At 37.4% G+C, this 21,540-nt stretch overlaps 1 protein-coding gene across 1 annotated transcript; it reads left to right on the forward strand.

The window, feature by feature from the left end:
* Positions 1-464: 464 nt before the first annotated feature.
* On the forward strand, positions 465-16,030 carry LOC132056804 (ubiquitin carboxyl-terminal hydrolase 2). Its single transcript, XM_059449159.1, has 6 exons — positions 465-559; positions 968-1,011; positions 13,245-13,291; positions 14,608-14,654; positions 14,785-14,887; positions 14,976-16,030. Exons 2-6 carry the CDS (start codon positions 981-983, stop codon positions 15,750-15,752), a joined length of 1,005 nt encoding a protein of 334 aa, XP_059305142.1. The 5' UTR covers positions 465-559; positions 968-980; the 3' UTR covers positions 15,753-16,030.
* The last annotated feature ends 5,510 nt before the right edge of the window (positions 16,031-21,540 follow it).

Below are 21,540 nucleotides of genomic sequence, written 5' to 3' on the forward strand. Positions count from 1 at the left end.
TATAAAATCTTACCTTTTGTTGGGAATTAGATTTGAATTATGAGTGAAATTAATGAGCAGTTAATTAGAGATAAACAAGGAAGTTGAACTATTGTAAAACTGATTTGAAATTGGAGGAAATTAAGGGATATTGGGCATAATGGCGTGTATTTAGGGGTATAGGAGAGAGGACCTTTTTTTTTTCGCTTAAATTTAGGGGTGTGGGAAGTTATCGGATAGTGGTAAAAAGTGATAGCTATAGGAAATAAATATGTTATATTTTAGCTACTAAATATAATTATCAGTAAAATTTAGTTATGTTCCATAAATAGGTAATAATGTAAGCTATGCCAAGTAAATTTTACTTTAAAAATTCCGGGTATAACCGCCAGCCCAACAGGATATAAGAACCGGTTTAAGCCCAAGTGGGAAACTCCCATACAGGTCCGAACGGGTCCGTCCATTGGCAACCCTACCCTTTTTTGTGAAAAAACTCAAAATCACCGACAACAGCCACTGCCTGAGGAAAGAGAGACTAAACACAAGCAAATATCCAATTCCGACGAATTCTTAATTTGAGGTACCGACTCTTACTGCTTTCGAGTTTGAGACCACACAATTATTAGCTTCTTTCTCCACTTTGAACTAAAGCACCTTTTAGTTGTTTCAATTTTGGGGTTTGTTTGCGGAGGAGTGCTGATGGCCATGAGAATTTTCCGGAATTGTTTTTTATTTTATTTGAAAACCAACGTTTGGGCATGAAAATGAAAAACACCTAAAATCCTTTTTTCACCTTTTTCACTTTCGGTAAAACAACCAAATATTCATAATCAAACGCAACTCCAACTTCAAAAATTCCAAATAAAGTGAAAAGCATTTGGTTTCTATGGCCAAACGCCTACTACTAACAAATAATTGTTTCTTTGTAGTTAGTGAAGATCAAAATGTCGTTTTTATTAATGCTCTCTGTTCTTTCTCTTTGCATCAGGTAATTAACAATCATGTCGTGGTGCACTATCGAGTCTGATCCCGGTAAGTCTATTTGCCTTGTATCATGGCTCCTAATTTTTCATTAGGCTTGGCAATAAGGTTGAGAATCGAAAGAATAATCCTTGTGAGGAATGAGTCTTTACTGCTAATAGAGATGATTAGAGTGTTGTATTATAGAACAAATTTAGCTCGCTTTAATGCAAACAGGGAGACAGTGCTATAAACTAAACTAAGGCGGAGTCTTTGTATCAGCTCTAGTTGCTTCAGCATCATCCCACATAACTTCACCCTTTGAATTGTCTTCTTTCAATTTTTTTTCTTCCAATCCTCATGTATTAAGCGTATGATTGTGTTATGCCTGGAATGTTAGTTATGCCCTAATGATGTTTTGCTTTTCCTGAATTTATTTTGTTTCCAGTCGCTGCTTGTAATTCGTCTTTTATTGGTTTAGATTTCAATATTGCTGCACTGGTCTTGCAGCAGGATAACTGTAGATGCCCTTCCTGGCTGTTGGAAAAGTAGCTACTATAAGTTTTCATTATGATTGTCAATTAAACCATCAACCGCTCATGGCCTCCAAAAAGAAAATTTTTTTTGATCTCCATTTTGTATTTAGCTGTAGGGTTGAAAACGTTTTCAAAGAATAATATGTGCAAGGTTTTACTGATATATGTAAAATGTTCACAGTTTTATCAAATTTACAGAAAGCTAATAACGCTAAGTTATCCTTCCCTTTGTTTCGTTCTAAGTTACTCGGACTCGGGTGCGGGTGTCCGATACGGGTGCGGATCTAGAGGTCGGATCCTTCATGATCTAAATTCTAAGATTCGGGTATATGGATCCAGGTATGGATACGGGTGCGGGGATTCGGCTAAAAATAATTGAAATATCTAAAAATAGAACTATAAAACCTAAATTATGAGATATTATGTGGAAAACATGAGGAGAAAATATTGATCAAGCGGAGAATCCCGGAAGGAGATAAAAGGAAAAGGAGTGACATAGAAATTTCAATATACAAGTTATTCCATTTTCTTTAAGTCCATCTCAGCTTTTGTTTTGATTATAAAAATCATGGGATCTGTCCGGAATTTCTCCGTTGATTTTGGTCAAAGTATCCAAAAGCGGTTGACTAGATCGGGTACGGATCCCACACCCATACCCATGTCGTGTCGACACGGGAGCGGCACCGAAAGTGAAGAGTCCGAGTAACTTAGGTTTCGTTGTACTAGACACCTTTTTTCCATTTATCCCGAAAAAGGGTAGCTATTGTTCTTTCCTTCTCAAGCATTGCCTTTTGTGCATTGGACCATAAAAGTTGGTCTGAAAAAGTATTTCAGGGCATCTTCAACAAAATACTTACGATGCTGCGTGTTCTGATATACGAAATTCTCCTCTCTCTACTTATCCATCTAGTGAGGCTAAGCAACCAGGCTACTTGTCTAATGAACCTTACTCAATAGATCTTACAATTGCTCCTTCAACTCCGTTGTTGCCATCCTTTATGGTGGGATATAAATAGGTTGAGCACGGAACCAAGTCAACATCAAAATCTATGTCACGATTCGGCGGAACTCCAGATAGATCGGTAGAAACACCTCAGGAAACCCCCTCACTACTTGCACTGAATCAAGAGTAGGAGTCTCCTTGCTAATATCTCAAATATAACCAAGTAAGACAAACACCCCTTTCCTATCATCCGTTGCGCCTTTATAGAAAATATTATCTTCCTCGTGAAGTGACTAAGTGTCCCCCTCCACTCAGTTCCCGGCATGGCCAAGGTAACCGTCTTGGCGTGACAATCCAAGATCGCGTGATAGGGAGATAACCAATCCATGCCCATTATTGTATCGAAGTCCACCATGTCAAGCAATACTAGATCAACCTGGGTGTCATACCCGAGAATAGAAACCACACAGGACTGATAGACTCGATCCACCACTACTCAATCCTCAACAGTCGTAGATACGCTAGCAAGAATATCAAGAGATCCACATAAGATATCCAGGTGCTATGCAAAATATGTTGACACATAAGAAAGTAGAACGTGGATCAAATAATATCGAAGCATCCCGATGACAAATTGAGAGAATACATGGAATGATTGCATCCAATGCCTCTCCCGGGAAAGCATAACAATGAGCCTGACCGCCCCCGGAACACCACCCCGGCCACCCCCAGCCTATACACCACCTTTGCCACCTCCTCATCATCCAGATGTCATACTGCCATTGAAAAGTATTTACCTAATTTTGGTCAGTTAGTGCATGTAGCTGACTGAGCTGCAGCATATTTGGCACGTTTAGATGACATATTGTTTCATTGATCGGGTGTATCTCCCATTGTTGAAGGATACCTATTCTCTTTTGATAACATGTGTGACGTCTGATTTTCAACTTTACTTTACTTATAGCATGGTTTTACTGGTGGTCCTTGGGATATATGAAATTTATCACTTTCAAATGTAATAATGGATATTGTTGACCTCTTCTAACAAAATCAGCTATTGCTATTTGAAATTGGGGAAAAGAAAATTAAGTTGAATTAGGATTGCTCTAAGTGGATTGATATGGTTATTGTTGAAGGGTGCGACTATCTCATCTAAACGCTCAAGTTGTTAGAAGGAGCACACTTTTTTATTTAATTACGTCTTTCAACATGCCCCCTTCATGTGTGGTTTGGTCATTTTTCATGGACCAAGCACGTGGATTTTTTTATTTTATAATGGGTGGTGGTGAGACTCGAACCTAGAACCTCTACCTGCTGTGATAGCATATTGAAGTGTGCGACCATCTCATGTAAAACCTTAAGTTGTTTCAGAGAGCACACTTTTATTTATTTAATTATGTCTTTCACCAGTTATATTTTCTTGGTGATGTATGATCAAAGTTAAAACCCAGTTGTCGCAGCCCCAGGCATGGGGGTTTGGGCAGAGACACTCAGAGATCTCTTTCCTGTAGAATTAGGAGTGCTAAAAGTGGTATGATATCATTCTAAAAAAAGTGGAGTGATACGGTTGTTAGGTTCTCTTGTTGATGTGAAGATATCAAGATAATAAATCCACTGAGTCATTGCAACCCCTAGGCATGTCTGTGAGATCCTTTTCCTAACCCTGTTTCAGTTGCTAGTTAACAGATCTGTACTCACCCGCATTACATTCACATAGTCACTGAAAGATGAAGATGAAGTTGTTCTTTTACCGAGTAGTCATCCTTTTACTCACCTTTTTATCAAGTAAACCAAGTTCACGGGAAAATGTAAACCTTTAACCTTGATGTCTTGTACCATTTTCTGGATTGATCCATTTCCTGGTCCTTTGAAGTGGGAAAAAATTTCACCCCATTCCTCCATCTTATTGCCAACATGACTTCAGTTGTTTCTAAGAGTATAACCAGCTGACTTCGAAAATCATATAAGGTCCAATTCTCTATATCCAGAAGCCATAGAAGACTGCAAGCTTATCCATTTGATACAATCTTTTCCCACAAGAATATCCCTTATTTTTATTGTTGGAAGTTTGACTATGTTTTATGAGAAGAAATGTTATGTACATTTGTATGTAGTGTGTAATGTCCACTTTGGTCAAATCCTTTATGAGATAAATTTCGAGCTCATGCCCAAAATGGTTCCTAAAAGACTAATGAGTAATGTCTACAAATGTGGTCTATCTTTTTTTTAGTCCATAAGTAGGCAGTTTGCAGATTAAATCAACGACTTGTGCTAAAAGTTTAATGGACCCAGCTAATGGAAGTTACTACCCAGTTAATAGCAGTTCGCTAAAAATTATCAACTGCTTGCGTTTTATTTTCTTATACAAACAACTTGCAAAAAAAAAACTTACATTGAATCTTGTGCTTGATTCTTCCTCTTCTCGCTTGCTAGCTTCCCTTCGTCTACGGCTCCTCTTTGATGTTTTCTCTTTATGTAGCATATATTCTATGTATAATATACCTTGTGGGATCAAGGTCTGAACAGAGAGACAAGCAAGATAATAAACACATTTGCCAATTTAGAGGAAAAAACATGATAACAAAATCATGAAAATATTAGGATCTCAACCCCGAAACATTGCTAACCATGAAGAAGATGGAAATAGTAACGAGTAATAGTGCACAATTATGTACAGAGTTACTCATGGTCTAATAATTGGAATTTAGATTAACAATATAACAAGAATAGACCAATAGTTTCGTAACTTACAGGAATCAATATGGATCTTAGGTAAGTGGAAAATTAGCTTCCGATCTTCGGCATCCCTCCGAAGAGGATTACAACCCCAAAAAAATCTAAATCTTCTAACTATGAGTTTTCCTTTTATAACCGTAACAGTGGCAGATTTAACAATGGGTTTGCGAGTTCGATAAAACCCAAATCCCATATATATACGTGCAAAGAAAAAAAAATAATAATTACAATTCGGTTTACATTTCAAAGCCCACTTTCTCGACTCAGAACTCAGCGTTCAGATTCTGGATCCGCTAGTATATCTACTGACACCCCTAAAGGTGTATCGTCAAATACAAATACAGAACGAACTACCTTTTTAAAAAAAGCAGTTTCGCTTGAGATACATGTCATAGATACAAGATGCCATACTAGAGATTGTAATGTAAATTAATTCCTGAAACATACTGCTTCTCTGCATTGCATCTTTTTCTTTGGAATTCCTTTTCGTGCACAACTCAACAAGGCATTGTTATTGCCCACAACATGGTATCATTAAACTAAATGCATAACCAAGAAGAAACATGTAGCAAGCATGACTAAAATATTGTTTGTTACAAGTATTTTTTTTTTTTTTAATTTGACAAGATATCGTGATTAATTGGATCATTGAAAAAGTGAGCAACCTGTATAAGAAACTAAACTCAGGTCGTTGATTTTTTTACTGACCTGCTGTTAACGGGACTATAACTTCCGTTAGCCGAGTCCGTTAAACTTTTAGCATAGGTCGTTGGTTTAATCAGCTAACTGCCTTCTTATGGACCAAAAAAACAGGTACAACCCGTTTGTGGACATTAGTTTGTTTTGGGACCCTTTTTGGGTGCGAGCCCTAGAATATTTATGGCATTTTGTCTGTGTATGTTGAGGTGATTGTGTTAAACACCGTGCTGAGTATTTGAGTTGTGGCTCTCATTTCATATATTTTTCTCTTCCCGTAGGCAGAGGAAATGGGCAAAGAACTTGTTCCTCGTCTTCATATTGATACATACTACAATTTTTTTTTTTTTTTTGAGACTTGTAACAGTTAATCTATATATCCATAGGTGTACTACATCAAAATATGTAGTCCCCCTCCAAAAGGTTACATTTACAGCATTGATCTCTACAGTTTTCTATTCTTACAAGAGATCTAACACATCAAAAATATCTTCTGTCTGATCTAAAATTTCCTGTTTACACCAAAAATAAAAAAGAGCTAGGCAGTTCATCTTTAACTTCTGTAAATTGTTCTGCTTGTTCTCAAAACATCTCTGGTTCCTCTCTTTCCAAACAGTCCACCAGATACATGATGGGACAATCTTCCATCTCTCCTCTTTTCTTGTTACATTCCCATCCCTGTTCCAGCATTTTAACACTCCTTCTATGCTCCCAGGCTTCACCCATCTGATCTTCCTCAGGTTGATAAACATCCTCCACAGCTGGTCTGTCCATTTGCAGTGCAAGAAAAGATGACTGATTGTCTCATTATGATCCCCACACAAAAACATCTCAACATAAGTGAAAACCTCTTTTGTTCAGGTTTTCATGAGTCAACACTGCCTCTTTTGCCAACAGCCAGTTAAAACAGTTCACTTTATAAGGTACTTTTGTCTTCCATATCATCTTCCATGGCCATCCTTCTTCTTGCAAACTTGATACATTCAGGTCTTTGTATGCTGAGTTTACAGTAAAAATTCCTTTGCCATCCTTCTTCCATTCCAGAGTATCCCTTTCCCCTGTTAAGTTGATGAATGCTGCCATTGTACTGTGGAATTCTGCTACCATCTCCATTTCCCAATCATTCAAGTGTCTTCTCAGATCCAGATCCCACCCTTGCCCAGTCCACATCTCAGCAACAGTAGCATGTCGCTTTTGGCTAAGAATGAACAAGTCAGGGAATTTCACCTTTAGAGCTGTGTCACCCAACCATATATCATTCCAAAAGGATACCTTTAAACCATTACCAACTTTACATCTAATTCTTGCAAGCATTATTGGCCAGTGATTCCTGATTGCCCTCCACACAGTGCATCCATATGGAGTATTCACCATGTTTGTCATCCACTTGTCCTCCAAACCATATTTAGCAGTAATGATTTCCTTCCATAGCATGTTTTCCTCTGTAGCAAATTTCCATAGCCATTTCATCATCAAACTTTGGTTTTGCAATTTCAAATCTTTGATACCCAATCCCCCTGTCTTCTTGCTCACAGTCAGTTCCTCCCACTTGACTAAATGAAATTTCTTCTTAGCTTCATTGCCCTGCCACAGAAAGTTCCTTCTAAGGGTATCAATTCTCTTGATTACATTGACAGGTATTGGGAATATGGACATCATATAAGATGGTAAGGCGTCTAGCACACTATTGACCATTGTCAATCTTCCCCCGAGAGAAAGATATTGGCTTTTCCAGTTTGTCAGCTTCTTCTCACATTTTTCTAGTACTCCATTCCATATTCCTTTTGACTTGCTCTTGGTTCCCAACGGCATGCCCAAATATGTAGTTGGAAGCTCCCCTACTTTACCTCCTAATTTCTCTGCCAAGCTCTCCACCTCTGCAACCTCATTAATTGGATAAATGAAGCTTTTACCCCAATTATGTGTAATCCTGAAACTGCTTCAAAGATGATGAAGATAGTTCTTAGGATTAAAATGTTCTCTTCCACCGCTTCACAAAAGACAAGATTATCATCTGCATATTGCAGATGAGTAATCTCCAAGTTTCCTGCACCCACCTGAAATCCCCTTATCCAGCCATTCACCTTAGCTGTCTGAAACATATTGCTCATGCCCTCCATTGCCAGGATAAATAAGAAAGGGGACAAAGGATCACCCTGTCTCAATCCCCTTTGAGAAGGAAAAAAACCACAAGGAGTTCTGTTGACCAACACTGAGAACTTAACAGAGCTAATGCAATGTTTTATCCATTTGATCCATCTAGTTCCAAACCCCATTCTCTCCAACATATTGATTAGAAAGCTCCAGTTCAGATGATCATATGCTTTTTGAATGTCTAGCTTGCATAGAATACCAGGTTTCTTACTCCTCTGTCTAGACTCCACACACTCATTAGCTATAAGAACTGCATCCATGATCTGTCTTCCTTTAATAAAAGCCATTTGTTGCCTGTCCACCAGTTTATGTATTACCTTTTTCAACCTCTCTGCCAGTAGTTTAGCAATGATCTTATAGACTCCCCCAATCAAGCTAATAGGCCTGAAATCATTGAGCTCTATAGCTCCAGCTTTCTTTGGAATCAAAGCCACAAAAGTGGCATTCAAACTTTTTTCAAAATAACCTTCAAAGTAAAAGTTCTGTATAGCAGCTATAAGCTCTATCCCTATGATATCCAAACACTGATTGAAAAAAGCCATAGAGTATCCATCAGGACCTGGAGCTTTGTCCCCTGCACATGCCCTGATGGAGTCCAGTATCTCTTGGGGTTCAAAAGGGGCCATAAGAGTTGCATTATCTTCAGCATCCAACCTAGGACAATTCCTCATATTAAATTGTGGTCTCCATTTTTCTGTTTCTGAATACAGCTTCTCATAATATGACACAATTTCTTCCTTCACTTCTCCAGGATCCTCCAGAATTTCTCCATTTACTCTTAACTTGTCTATAGTGTTTGCCCTTCTGTGTGCATTTGCTGTTCTATGAAAGAAACTTGTGTTTCTGTCTCCCTCTTTCAACCAAGTTGCCCTTGATCTCTGTCTCCAAGCAGTCTCTTCATGCCTAGCAATGTCTTCAAATTCCATGGTTAGGGCCAGTCTAGAAGTTATCTCCTCCTCTTTCAGGGTTCTATGATCTTGTATCTCTTCCAGTTCAGCAAGCTGAGCCAATACCACTTGTTTCTGCATTCCCAAATTCCCTTGTGCTGTTTTACTCCACTCTTTCAATTTTCCTTTTAAAGCTTTCAACTTTGCTACCAGTATAAAATCGGGCTTTCCACTGTAATTGAAGGATTCCCACCATGTCTTCACTCTCTCATTAAAACCCTCTGTCTTTAGCCACCAATTCTCAAATTTAAAATAAGAATTGGTTTTCTCCCATTCTCCACTTTGAAGTAACAAAGGTGAATGGTCAGATGTCACCCTATGTAATATGGACTGCCTGATGTTCCTAAAGCTAGCATCCCATTCTTCTGATATCAGGAATCTATCAATTCTTGCTGCAATATTGTGTCTGTCTCCTTTCTTCCAAGTAAACTTCCCTCCTGTCAGGGACAAGTCCACCATTTCCATGTCTTCAATGAAATCAGAAAAAATCAGTCATTGCCTTGTTGATTCTTCTGCAGTTCTTCTTTTCAGATGGATATCTAACTGTGTTAAAGTCACCACAAAGGACCCAGGGCCCTGGAATAAGACTCCTTGCTGCACCTATTTCCCCAAGTTTCCTCCCTTTCCATTCTATCATTTGGAGCATAAACTCCAGTCATGTTCCAACTGAAATCTTGACTCCTTCCAGTGAAACTACAAGAAACAGAGTACATGCCCTCACTACTGATCACCCCTTCCCAATCCTTTTTGTCCCACATAATTACTATCCCCTCTTGTCCCACTAGCTTCTAATTGAACATAATTGACCCACCTGCTCCCCCAAACTTCTCTCACTATATCAGTGATATCCCCTTCCACTTTTGTTTCCTGGAAACACACCACATCTGCTTTCCAGGTAAGTAAAATATTTTTTATCATACTCCTTTTTTTACTACAGTTCAGACCCCTAACATTCCAGGACACTATACTCAACTTCATTGATCTTTTATTGCTAGATATCCCCCCCTACTTCTAGTACCATTACTCATGAATTTAGTATCTAATTCTAGCCCCTTCAATTCATTCATCCCCTTCCTTTTGGTGATTGACTGTTCCCCCTTATTCTCTTGCTTGTTGCTATCTATCTTCATGAATAACTCTTTGGCTTTCTCTTCACACCCTTTAAAGCTAGCACCAAACTCTGTGCTAAGTCTGATTATATGCTGTTGAATCCATTCTGGAGTTATTGATGTTGGAATGGTTGCTTCTTCTGGTAATTGAACTTTCAGAGGGGTAACATCTTCATTTATCTCTTCTGTATCTAGTTCTTGCATCTGTATTTGTAGATGTAGGCCCTCTGCTGGTTCCTCTTCTTCTTCTGTTACTGCTGGTTCCTCTTTTTCAGATGAATTTCCCATGAACTGTTCAATTTGATTATGTTGAGTCTCCTTTTCTCCATCACTGTTCCCCAGTGGTTGTAACATATTCTGGGTTATTAGTCTTGACAGGTTAGCCTGTATTTCTATACTAACCATGTCCTCTACATGGGCTTCAGGAATTGACTTATGAATTACTACAGCAAAAGGGTCAATAATTCGGCCCAATTGCTCTATTCTATTAACTGGGCCCAAATGCTCTATTCTTTTAATTGAGCCTGCAACTGCCTCCATTGGCCCTTTCCCTCTTGTTTCCAGCCCACTTGTCCAATTCAAATTTTCCCCTTCTCCCGAGGTCCCCACATGGGTTCCCCTTATTTCTGCTGACTTTTGATAAGACCCTAGTCCTTTATTAACCGTTGGACAAAAGGTTCCCCTTATTTCTGCTGACTTCTGATAAGACCTTAGTCCTTTATTAACCATCGGACAAAAGGTTTCTTCCTCTCTCCTCCTTTCCTTTGCTCTGACTTCCACCGGAACTTCACACCATATCGGAATAGTGTAGGTATATTCTTCATTGGACACCTCCACCTCTCTCGGAATCTGCTTCCCATCTCCTGCCACTTTGATTCGAGCCCAGTGTAGATGGTTCTTGAGTGAAGTCTCCTCCTCTGTTTCTAAAAACCCTCTGCATTGATCTCCAATTTGTTTGAAGATTTCTTGTGACCACAGGCATAATGGAAACCCTAGAAGTTTGATCCACACCCAATCCCTTTTAATTTCTGCAGGCCGGCAACCCGTAGTTGGTTTCCACCATTCGAGCCAACTGCATCTTCTTCCAGGTCCATTCTCCGGTCATGATGTGCTCTGCTTCTTTCCTTGATGGGAGCTCAAAGAGAAAATAGCCATCATTCATGGCATGGACATTTATACCAAAAGCAGTCTTCCAAGTGTTGCATGCCCATCTTCTTACATCATTTAGAGTGGCTATCTCTTGTGTTGGACTCTGAAACTTCCCAACTACACATCTGCTCAGCAAGTCTATCTCAGAGATTGAAGTCCCCCCTGAGATTTTTATATTGTCTTTCGTGCTCTGGACTTGTGCCTTTTTCGTGGCCTCCGTCACCCATCTATTGCTGCTGCAGGCCTCTTTGAAGGTTTTATCCAGCTGTTTAGTTGTAGGTTCCTGCGGCTTCTGTGTTTGTTCTGGTTCATATGTAAACTTTGCTATTTTGTGAGCTATATTCCCCCATCCCCCATTGAATGTAGTCTCCGGTGTAATAATGACAGATTTGCTCTGTCCTTGTAATGCTATGAAACTGATGTATCTGCCACTCTCATTGTGTTTTAGAGTGCAGAAAAATTCTGAGAAGTGATCCTTCAAATTCCATCTTCTAACCACCTTCCCCTGTACTTTGGATGCTTCAATAAATACTGCTACTATCCACTTTAAAACTTTAATGCTAACTTTGACTCGTCTCATTAAATTCCTGCTGCGTTCGACCCATTCGTACCAAGATTCTGCACCATATTTGCATTTAGTAATATCATAGGACTTAAAACCGGCATTGTAGAATATACTATTTTCCTCTAGAGAAAAGGATCTGGCCATAGTCAGTTGCAAGAATGTTTAGGGACATATGATAGCTGTATGATATTCTGGAACCCTGTCTCAATGTCTGGAATCAGTTTTAGACTTGTGGGAGAACATCTCTACAATTTTATTTCACTTGCCTGGACTGAATAAAAAGTAATTCTATAGAGGTTAATCTTCCTTATAAATTGTTTAACATCATCTGTGTGGCTAATCTTCTATTGCCAACAGTCTTGTTCCGACTGAAGAAATTTATCACGACACGTCTTTAGTTGCAGTAGCTAAAGCCTTAGGGGTCGTTTGGTTGCTGGTTAGGAAGAGAGTTATTTGTGTATTAAAACTAGCATAGTTAATCCAATGTTTGGTAGCATTTTAGGTGCTTTGTATAAAATTCAGCATACCAAGAACATTGTTTGGTTATCACTTTACAATCCCTCATAAATAAAACAGGTATAAGTTATGAGTCAATTATGTGTTATTTTATGCGTGTAGAAGATGGAATACTAATACATAGATAAAGCGGCTGTAATGACAAATTTACCCTCTATCACTCCACACCTATATGGCTATATTTATGGCTTTGATTGCAGTGCTTACATGTACCAACCATTTACATGGTCTTGCCTCATTTTTAAAGATCAAACATTTTATCATGCGTTGTAAACAAACATTTTATTTTAAAACTTTTAAAACGCATATTAATTTTTAATACGACAAACCAAACGTCCAAAGAGTAATACATGCAATATAATCTTTTCATAACTAATCCCTGAGTTACGTACTCCTACAGAACTAATCCCTGCATTACTGGTACCTGTATAACTCTAACCAACAACCAGCAACCAAACGACCCATTTACTGCATGCACTATATGCTGCTTAAGATGAACCCATTGAAGGCAGATGAGGGTTTGGGGACTATCTGGTGATTATTTTTATTTTTTTATATTGCTTTTTCTATGGAGGAGGGTTTGGGGGGCGGGGAGGAAGGGTTGCTGAGATTCATGAGTGACCCAAAGACCAGTTTGTTGTGCTGCTTAACAGGACTAGAAACTATGTCCAGACACCATTTTTATCCCCAAAAATAAGAATTCTTGGGTGTGGGTTTTGGCGGTGGGGGAGAAGGAGACCAGTTTCCTGTAGTGTTCAATACGAGTGGAAACAATCCAATGTAACATTCTTCTTCATCTTTATTTTCTTTATGACGGCTACTAAATTTGGGGTTCTGAATCTACCTAAGCTCTAAATTTTAGCCGCTTTGATAAGCTTTTCTGATGATCTCCCTGTTGCATTTCACTTGGTAAAACCCTTGAATATGAAAGGTACTGACATTGCTTGCCTGCAGGGGTTTTTACCGAACTTATGCAGCAGATGCAAGTAAAAGGTGTACAGGTATTTTTCAGTTTACTCTGAAATGATGAGCTTCATTTTTAATATGAATTGTTTTCTTCAATTTTAGGTGGTTTAATCTCTTAGTTTTTATTTGGAACATTTCAAGTATACCACTACGGAACGAGAACATGCTTTTTGGAGATTTTTGTTCTTTTCTTTTTCCCAGAAATTTGATGATCATATCTCCGTGCATATTTCTTTTGTACATGCAATTATGGACTTGAACTCTGTATTTACTCGTTACATGCCAGATGCATGTAATGCAACTCAATGGAGTTTTCATCTTTGCTATCATCGTATTTTGTTGCGAAGCAAATGCTTGGCTTGTATCTTTGTTAGGTTTTGGGATTTCGAGCAACCATTCTCTCTGTTGAATGGTGAGTACCTTATGTTAGACCTTAGCAGAAGGGAAAAAATATATAAGCTAGGAAATGAGAGAGAAAAAAAGGTGGAGCGGTCCTTGGTTTTTTTCCTTCATAGTGGTTTTATCATAGCTCTCCTCCACTATCTAGTACGTAGTCCTATACTATTATTTTGCAGCTTTAAACTTAAACTACAAGAGAATACACCTATTGCTGAGGAAAGGAAATGGAAAGCAAGGGCAAGCAAATGACATACTGGCGATTTTATCTAAAGTTTGGATGAATTTTATTGATATATATATAAAGTCTAAAGAGTTCATCTTGAACATATATTGAATTGAAAATGTGGTCTGTGGTTCCTAGAGGGTGTTGGAGCATGAAGAACAACCATTCCAATCCAATTGAGCAACCCTTCAATCATAGTCACTAGCTGGGATTACGTGCAGATCCTATTCCCTGTCGGGGCTCCTGATAATAGCAGTGTACTAATTATTATAAATGATTTTATATTACTGGAGATTAGATAGGATTTATTCCATTTCATGGCATACCAGGTTTGAAGCTAAAATGGGCAAACTATGGAAGGGGATAGTGTTCTGCAGTGGTACTTAATCATTTTTGCGCAACCTTTGGTTCTGTTATATATTGAACATCAAGAAATGCTAATAATGGAAAATTTAAAAATCAGTCTTGACTGGAAGAGCCTTGGTTAAATTGCCCATCATTTCCCCTATCTTTTTACAACTCTTTCAACATCTTTGTGGTTATCTCATTTCTATATGAAGGGGTTTTTCTGCCCTTACAGTTGAAGCTGGATAAGCTATGTTGTCTTATGAGACAAAGCAGAGGAAAAGGTGGGGAGTGGGAAACGGTGTTCTGTTAAAATTGTTGGTTAGCTACTTTCTTTTGGATGCTTAACTTTTTATCTTCTCATGCTATCCCATGTTGAAACAGGTTGAAGAGTTGTATTCCTTGGATCTTGATGAGCTCAACAGTCTTAGGTGAATAAACACTGCCACTTGAGCATTAGTTACATGGTTGGGCAGACAATTTATTCTCAGAGGCTTGAAGCTTGCTTGTCTCCAATTTTTTTGTAAAGGAAATAATAATTAATCTTCTGATTTCTTACAGGCCCGTGTATGGCTTGATATTCCTTTTCAAATGGCGTCCTGGTGAAAAAGATGATCGCCTTGTGATCAAGGACCCAAACCCAAACTTATTCTTTGCGAGTCAGGTCAAATGCCTTTACATGATATATGTGGTTGAACTTCTAGGAGTTGTGTAATGCTATGACATGTAACTTTCTTGATGATGTGATACAGGTGATAAACAATGCCTGTGCTACCCAAGCAATCCTTTCAATTCTCCTGAACAGTCCAGATGTTGATGTTGGCCCAGAACTGTCAGCACTAAAAGAATTCACAAAGAATTTCCCGCCGGAGCTTAAAGGTTTAGCTATCAACAACAGTGAAGCGATTCGTACAGCCCATAATAGTTTTGCTAGACCTGAGCCATTTGTGCCTGAGGAGCAGAAAGCTGCTGGAAAAGATGATGATGTATACCATTTTATTAGCTATATACCTGTGGACGGTGTGTTGTATGAGCTCGATGGATTGAAGGAGGGACCAATCAGTCTTGGGCCATGCTCTGGTGGGCAAGGTGATATCGAGTGGTTGCGCGTGGTGCAACCAGTAATTCAGGAACGTATTGAGAGGTATTCGCAGAGTGAAATAAGATTCAATCTGATGGCTTTAGTAAAAAACAGGAAAGAGGTGTATACTGCAGAGCTGAAGGAGCTTCAGAAGAAGAGGGAGCGTATTCTGCAGCAGCTGGCTGCATCCCAGTCGGAGAGAATGGTTGATAGCAACCAAGTGGAGTCCTTAAATAAATCCTTAGCAGAAGTAAATTCTGGCATTGAAGCTGTTAGTGATAAGATATTGAGGGAGGAGGAGAAGTTCAAGAAATGGAAAACTGAAAATATCCGTCGGAAGCACAACTACATACCCTTTCTGTTCAACTTTTTGAAAATCCTAGCTGAAAAGAAGCAGCTGAGACCACTTATAGAGAAGGCCAAACAGAAAACCACCAATCCTAGGTGAAATTGTACTCTTTTCACTGGCTAGACAATGTCGTATTTGGTGAAGTTCTTATGACTGGTTTTAAGTTAACCTCAGGATTGACATCTCTTACATTTTTCTAATGGTCTCTTTCTCAATTTACTGTGTCATTTGTGGTTTTAATTGTGTTTATGTGCCTGTTCGAGAGCTACATGCTCTCCAGGCCAAGTTTGAGCACTAATTTAAACTTTTGGTTCTTGCTGAACGAAATACTATTTGGTGTTCCAGTAGATGAGTTCTAGAAATAGAGTGGATTTGACGACTGTTTATTTATTTATTTACTGTTGTGTGGTTTTCTTTACTATTGCTATATATATATATACTAGTTTCACGAGGCCCGTGCTAACTCCGGGCCCAAACTCAAGATATAAAAGTAAATATTTTAATTAAAGAAATATAATTTATGTTAGTAATAATTTCAAATAAGTATATTTTCGATATATAAAAAGCAAAACATTCATTTCACTCCTTTAATATCTTAACCTTTAGTTTGATGAAATTATTTACTTCAAATCAGATGCGGAGCCATAATTTGAAGTTTATGAGTTCTGAATCCTAATTTTTTAAGTTATTTAGTTTTAAATTAATAATTTATACACATTCAATGAACTTTTAAAATAAATATAGAATTTGAACTAAAGCGCTACTGAATTTGATAAAATCGGTAGCTGCACTCTAATTCTGACATGCGTCAAACTCATTTTGTGTTTAAAAAATTAATTTTAGTTAACTAAATAAGAGATTTTTAAGATAACCTGATCTTGACTAATATCATTGTCTTTATTTTTAACACTATATGGCATCATTTAATAATTTTTAAAATCATCTCAAAATCATTTTAGTACAAATCTTTTTAAACTAAAGAGCTCATTAAAGTATAAATATAAAGTAAAAGAAATGTATACATAAGTAAAATAATTTTTAAAAATTCTCAAATTTCATAATACAAATATGAAGTAAAAGAAATGCTTACATGTAAAAATCTATAATAAGCAACAAATGAAAAAGGAGAAAACGAGAGAGCAAAAAGAAGCAAGAATATCTAGCTAAGAAATGATTATTTTTTAGGTTTATAGATAAGATTGATAGCAGAAAGCAACAGGAAAAATAAAGTGCAGCGGATGAAGTTGCTCTCCCCTTAATCACGGGTCTCGAGTTCGAGTCTGAGTATGAAAAAATCCTGAGTAGGGAGCGCTTCCCCCGATTGGGCCTACTCGACGCGAATCCGGATTAGTCGAACTCCAATGCGGGTACCTGGCTCCGAATAGAAATTAAAAAAAAAACAATGTAAATAAAATAGGATGTTCGACAGCTTTTGAAAAGTAAACCATAAGAACAAAACGTAAATTTTGATTTAAAAAAATAAGTCAAGACCTAAAAGTAATTAATTGAAAAGTTTGATATTTTATGAAAAACTTTTGTGAGAACTACAAAAGTCCTTTGATTCTCCCTTATATATAGTAGTAGTATATTAGTATATACACACACAGAACAAGTACATCTCGACAGGACGTTAACTTGAATATTGGCTTTTGAATGGTTTCTACTAAGTTGTCAGGCAAGGTGGTCTTAGGTACTTGTTCTAGCATAGAACTATTATGATGAGAATGAGGCCCACGGGAAAAACAGATATGCACTGAATATTAAGTAGTAGTAGCATAGTGCCTAAATGCCCTAAACAGAGCACATATTTACAGAATGGAACCGCTCATCACTAGCTACCACTGTAAAATAACCTTTAATTCAAAATATTGTTTAGGTTCTAATGGCATTTCAACAGTAAGTAAATGCATTTTGTTCATTAAAATAACACTGTTTGTGGTTAAGGTTCTAAGTATCAATGAGATATATCAACATGCATTTATCATTAGCGTGTCAGTAGAATGTGATGACAATTATATTAAGCACTAAAATATTTGCGTCCCTCGTCAATATATTCAAGTTTTAGACATGAAACGGCATTCAATAAAAGGATTGCTTTTTAATTTAACCTCAGATTAAGGATTTGGGAGTCCAATTCTCACTGATTTTGTTGGACAAATGTTATCAGTCCGAGGAAGCCAAACCAAGCAGATTACAGAGAATTACAAAAATAACAGAGACAGAGACTTGGAAAAACTTGGTTAAAAAATGTGAGGCTCAGATGCGCTAATAGTATCGTCTGTAATCAGACTCAGTGAAGAAGTTTTCACCACTAGGACTCTGTTGCACCAGCCAGCAATCGAACCTGGGTGTGTACCGTGGCAGGGTACTACTCTATTACTAGAACACTGGTGCTTCTTGCTTAAGTATTTCTAAGTTTTTTGTTAAACTATTATCATATCTGCTCTATTCAGCTATGATCGCCCCCCTCTCCACACAACCACAACAGAAAAACATGGAAACACATCAAGAGAACAGAATAGATAGGGCCTTAATTTTTAAGTTTGTTCTTAAGGAATGTGACACACCACATAGAGATCAAAGTGATTAATATGCATAATCTAGACATGTCAGCTGTAAATGTAAAAATGTTTTACAGTGAAACAACGGCACCATGCTCTTTTCGAACTTTGCAACACAACTACACAACCATTTCCGACAGTCAGTGATGATACGTCAACTAGTGAAATTGCCCGCGCTTTGCGCGGTCATTAAAAAAAAAGGTTAGTGAACTCACAAAATATTGCTTTCTCCGTCCCAATTTATATGACTCTATTTTCTTAAGAGTCTGTTGATGCTTAATGCCATTACTATCATTTCAGAGTACGTGAAATTATATGAACATTGATAGTGTTAAAAGCAGAAGAAATGGCATGTCAACAAAAGACTTCTCACCACATACAAAGTTTATATTCTGCTTCGCTAAGTAAAAGGAGCAATATAACAGATATATATGGTCATTTTTCAATCTCCTAGTAAAACATTATCAATTACTTCAAGAATATTGATAGCCTTTGCCAGGACAAGTAAATCCATGGATTGACCGAACTCATTGAAAAGCATTTCAAAAGCATGAAGGAGGATACTATGAATTGTCGTTGTAGTCTCGCAACTATTTCCCTATTATATGAACGCAGTTAAAATTGATTTCAATCTCCACTATCTCGTAATCCTTCCTTAACCTGCTCACAGTAAGCAAAGCCATGATCAATTGGTCATGTACCTGCACTAAAAGGTAAATTATGAATAATGTCATTTAACTAAAATATTTGCTGAAGCTAACAATTTACCGATAATGAAACAGACAACCAACAAACTCATCCTATCAAATTGGAAATATTGTTTATATACCCACAAAACAAAGTGCAAAGTCGCATAATTCTATCCACATTCAAGGATGCATTGAAGGCGTTAATTAATGGGCTTCAGGTGGTGTCCCTGGCCGTTACTTTCATTATAATGATAATTGATATCTGTTGGCATTCCTTCTATTTTAATCAAATGTGACCTCACCTTAATTACTCACACGTTGTAAATCTTAACTGTCTTCACCTTAATCAATCAGAATGGGCTTTAATTCAACATTTATTTTGTGATGCTTTTTAAAGTCATTTAGTTAATAGATTATGTATAAAAAATTCAAGAAATATCCAAGAAAAGGAAAAAAAAGATAAATGCCAATGGAGGCCATAGAGAGGTTCTACATAGGATTGTTTATGCGTAGCTTTATATTATATATTGATTGATTGTTCTGGAAGTGAATTTTTCAAAATGATCACTCAAGTTAAGAAAATTATGAAGCAAAATAACTTTACTTTATTTTATATTAATAAAATCACTCGATTTTTGTGTTATATCTTAGAAAATTACTATTGCTTGAACTGTGAACTAAGTATCACCCAAAATCCTTATTGACATTTTAAGTTCTAATTTAGTTTCATGTGGGACACAACCAGTATTGGTGAATTTACATGGAGGGGGTGGGTTCACATGAACCTATGCTCCCTTCCTTAGGTTGGGTATGGTACTACTATTTTCTTGTAAGATGCTTCTTTATGCACACCTAACATCGAGTGAGCACTTTGGTCCACTGGAGATAAGATGTACCTTTTGTCGTCCAGGTCGAGCGATTGATACCTACTGGCCACTACTTTCCTCATTTTTTAATTAATCAATAAGGGCCTAATTCCTATCCCGTTCACTTAATCAGTATTTTACTCCCCCTAATCTAAATATTTTTTGATATCTCGAAGGCGACACATTCCAATCTTCTGGATTTGCTTCTCAAAAGTTGTAGTGTTGGTATTGCCTTTGCCTTAGTGAGCAGATCTGCAAATTATCACTTGAGCAGATTTGTTGAACATTTATCTCACCATTTTGTTGAAGATCAAGCATCAAAAAGAATTTTGATGAAATGTGCTTTGTTTTGTCTCCTTTGATATATTCTCTCTTTAGTTGAGCTATGCAATCAACATTATCTTCATATAGTATTGCAGGGATTTCCGTTTTTAAAGAAAGATCACACCTTTTCAAAATATGATGAGTCATTTATCTCAATCATACAAAGTCTCGACTAGCTTCATGAATGGATGTTATCTCTACAAGATTTTTGAAGATTTAACAACTTATTTTTTGGATGTATAATATTTATATTGTGTCAGCAAATGCGTCTAGCAAATGATTTGCAACATTTTGCAAATGAGTTATCTTTTGAACTTCAAGTTCAGATTTTCTTGTACGAGGATTTATGTATTCATGATTATTCATTCTATGTGTTAATCTTTTTTCTGTTGCCTATTTTCTCTCTCTCTCTCTCTCTCTCTCTCTCTCTCTCTCTCTCTATTGTTGGCATCGTCAACATATATATCACAACCTTGTTAGAACCATTGTGCGTTGTGGTGGAGCAATTGAAACATAGACAACACATTCAGATGTATCTAGATAAAAATATTTAGTTCCTGACCCTTTTATAAGTTCCAGAGTTGCAGGGATCTGTCACGACCCAATTCGTGAATCGTGATGGCACATACACTGTCCTCCCAGGTAGGCGAACCATTCCCAAATCATTTTAATCATTTATAAGAATTATGAGGAAATAGACAATAATTTAGCTAACAGATTCGAATCATAAAGATAATAAATGCGGAAGTAATAACAAACCCAAAATCTGTTCTGGACTAGTACAAGAGTCACTATTTCGAGATACAAGTCTGATATGAAGTAAAAATCTCAAGTATAACAATACTGTCTCAAGAATACAAAATAGACAGTTATATACAAAGGAAGAGTCTCCGGGTTGCGGATCTAGCCAAAGCTCACCCTGGAATCTCTGTCAAGTAGACTCGATCACTCTCGACGACAGGAGCTGGAGCTAGTAACAAACTCTGCACTCAAAAGAAGAGTACAACAAGAGTAGTATCAGGACAAACAACATGTGTTGAGTAAGCATCATAGGCTGACTAAGATTAGTTCACGCATATAAGCATAAAATCAACAAGATGCGCAGGTAAGCACATAATACTCAAATCAAGTCACAGAATATCCCATAACCAAATCACCACCTAGGATGAAGCTTCTAAACGACAAGTCTGTCTTATCACGATAATCTCAATCGATAATCACAACCCAAGTTCTGACCTAGGCAGAGTCACCGCCGGCGATCTAGTCTACCATAATCTGATCCATGCCACCATAATAATACGAACCGACCATACCATATCAGAAATAAAGAGCTATATGATGATGAAAAATAAAATGTAATGAGGTGCAATGCAATGCACTGGACAAATACCTCAAACATGTACACACATGCTAATGGTATCGTTTGAGCAACAGTCATGATCTACAG

Source organism: Lycium ferocissimum, chromosome 5 (assembly GCF_029784015.1).
Source record: "Lycium ferocissimum isolate CSIRO_LF1 chromosome 5, AGI_CSIRO_Lferr_CH_V1, whole genome shotgun sequence".
Taxonomy (NCBI): domain Eukaryota; kingdom Viridiplantae; phylum Streptophyta; class Magnoliopsida; order Solanales; family Solanaceae; genus Lycium; species Lycium ferocissimum.

Excerpts from the sequence above, each read along its gene's own strand:
- LOC132056804 (XM_059449159.1), top strand. The coding sequence starts at position 981 with ATGTCGTGGTGCACTATCGAGTCTGATCCCG. Across the intron at positions 1,012-13,244 it reads CACTATCGAGTCTGATCCCG|GGGTTTTTACCGAACTTATG; the intron begins GTAAGTCTATTT and ends GCTTGCCTGCAG. Across the intron at positions 14,888-14,975 it reads ACTTATTCTTTGCGAGTCAG|GTGATAAACAATGCCTGTGC; the intron begins GTCAAATGCCTT and ends GATGTGATACAG.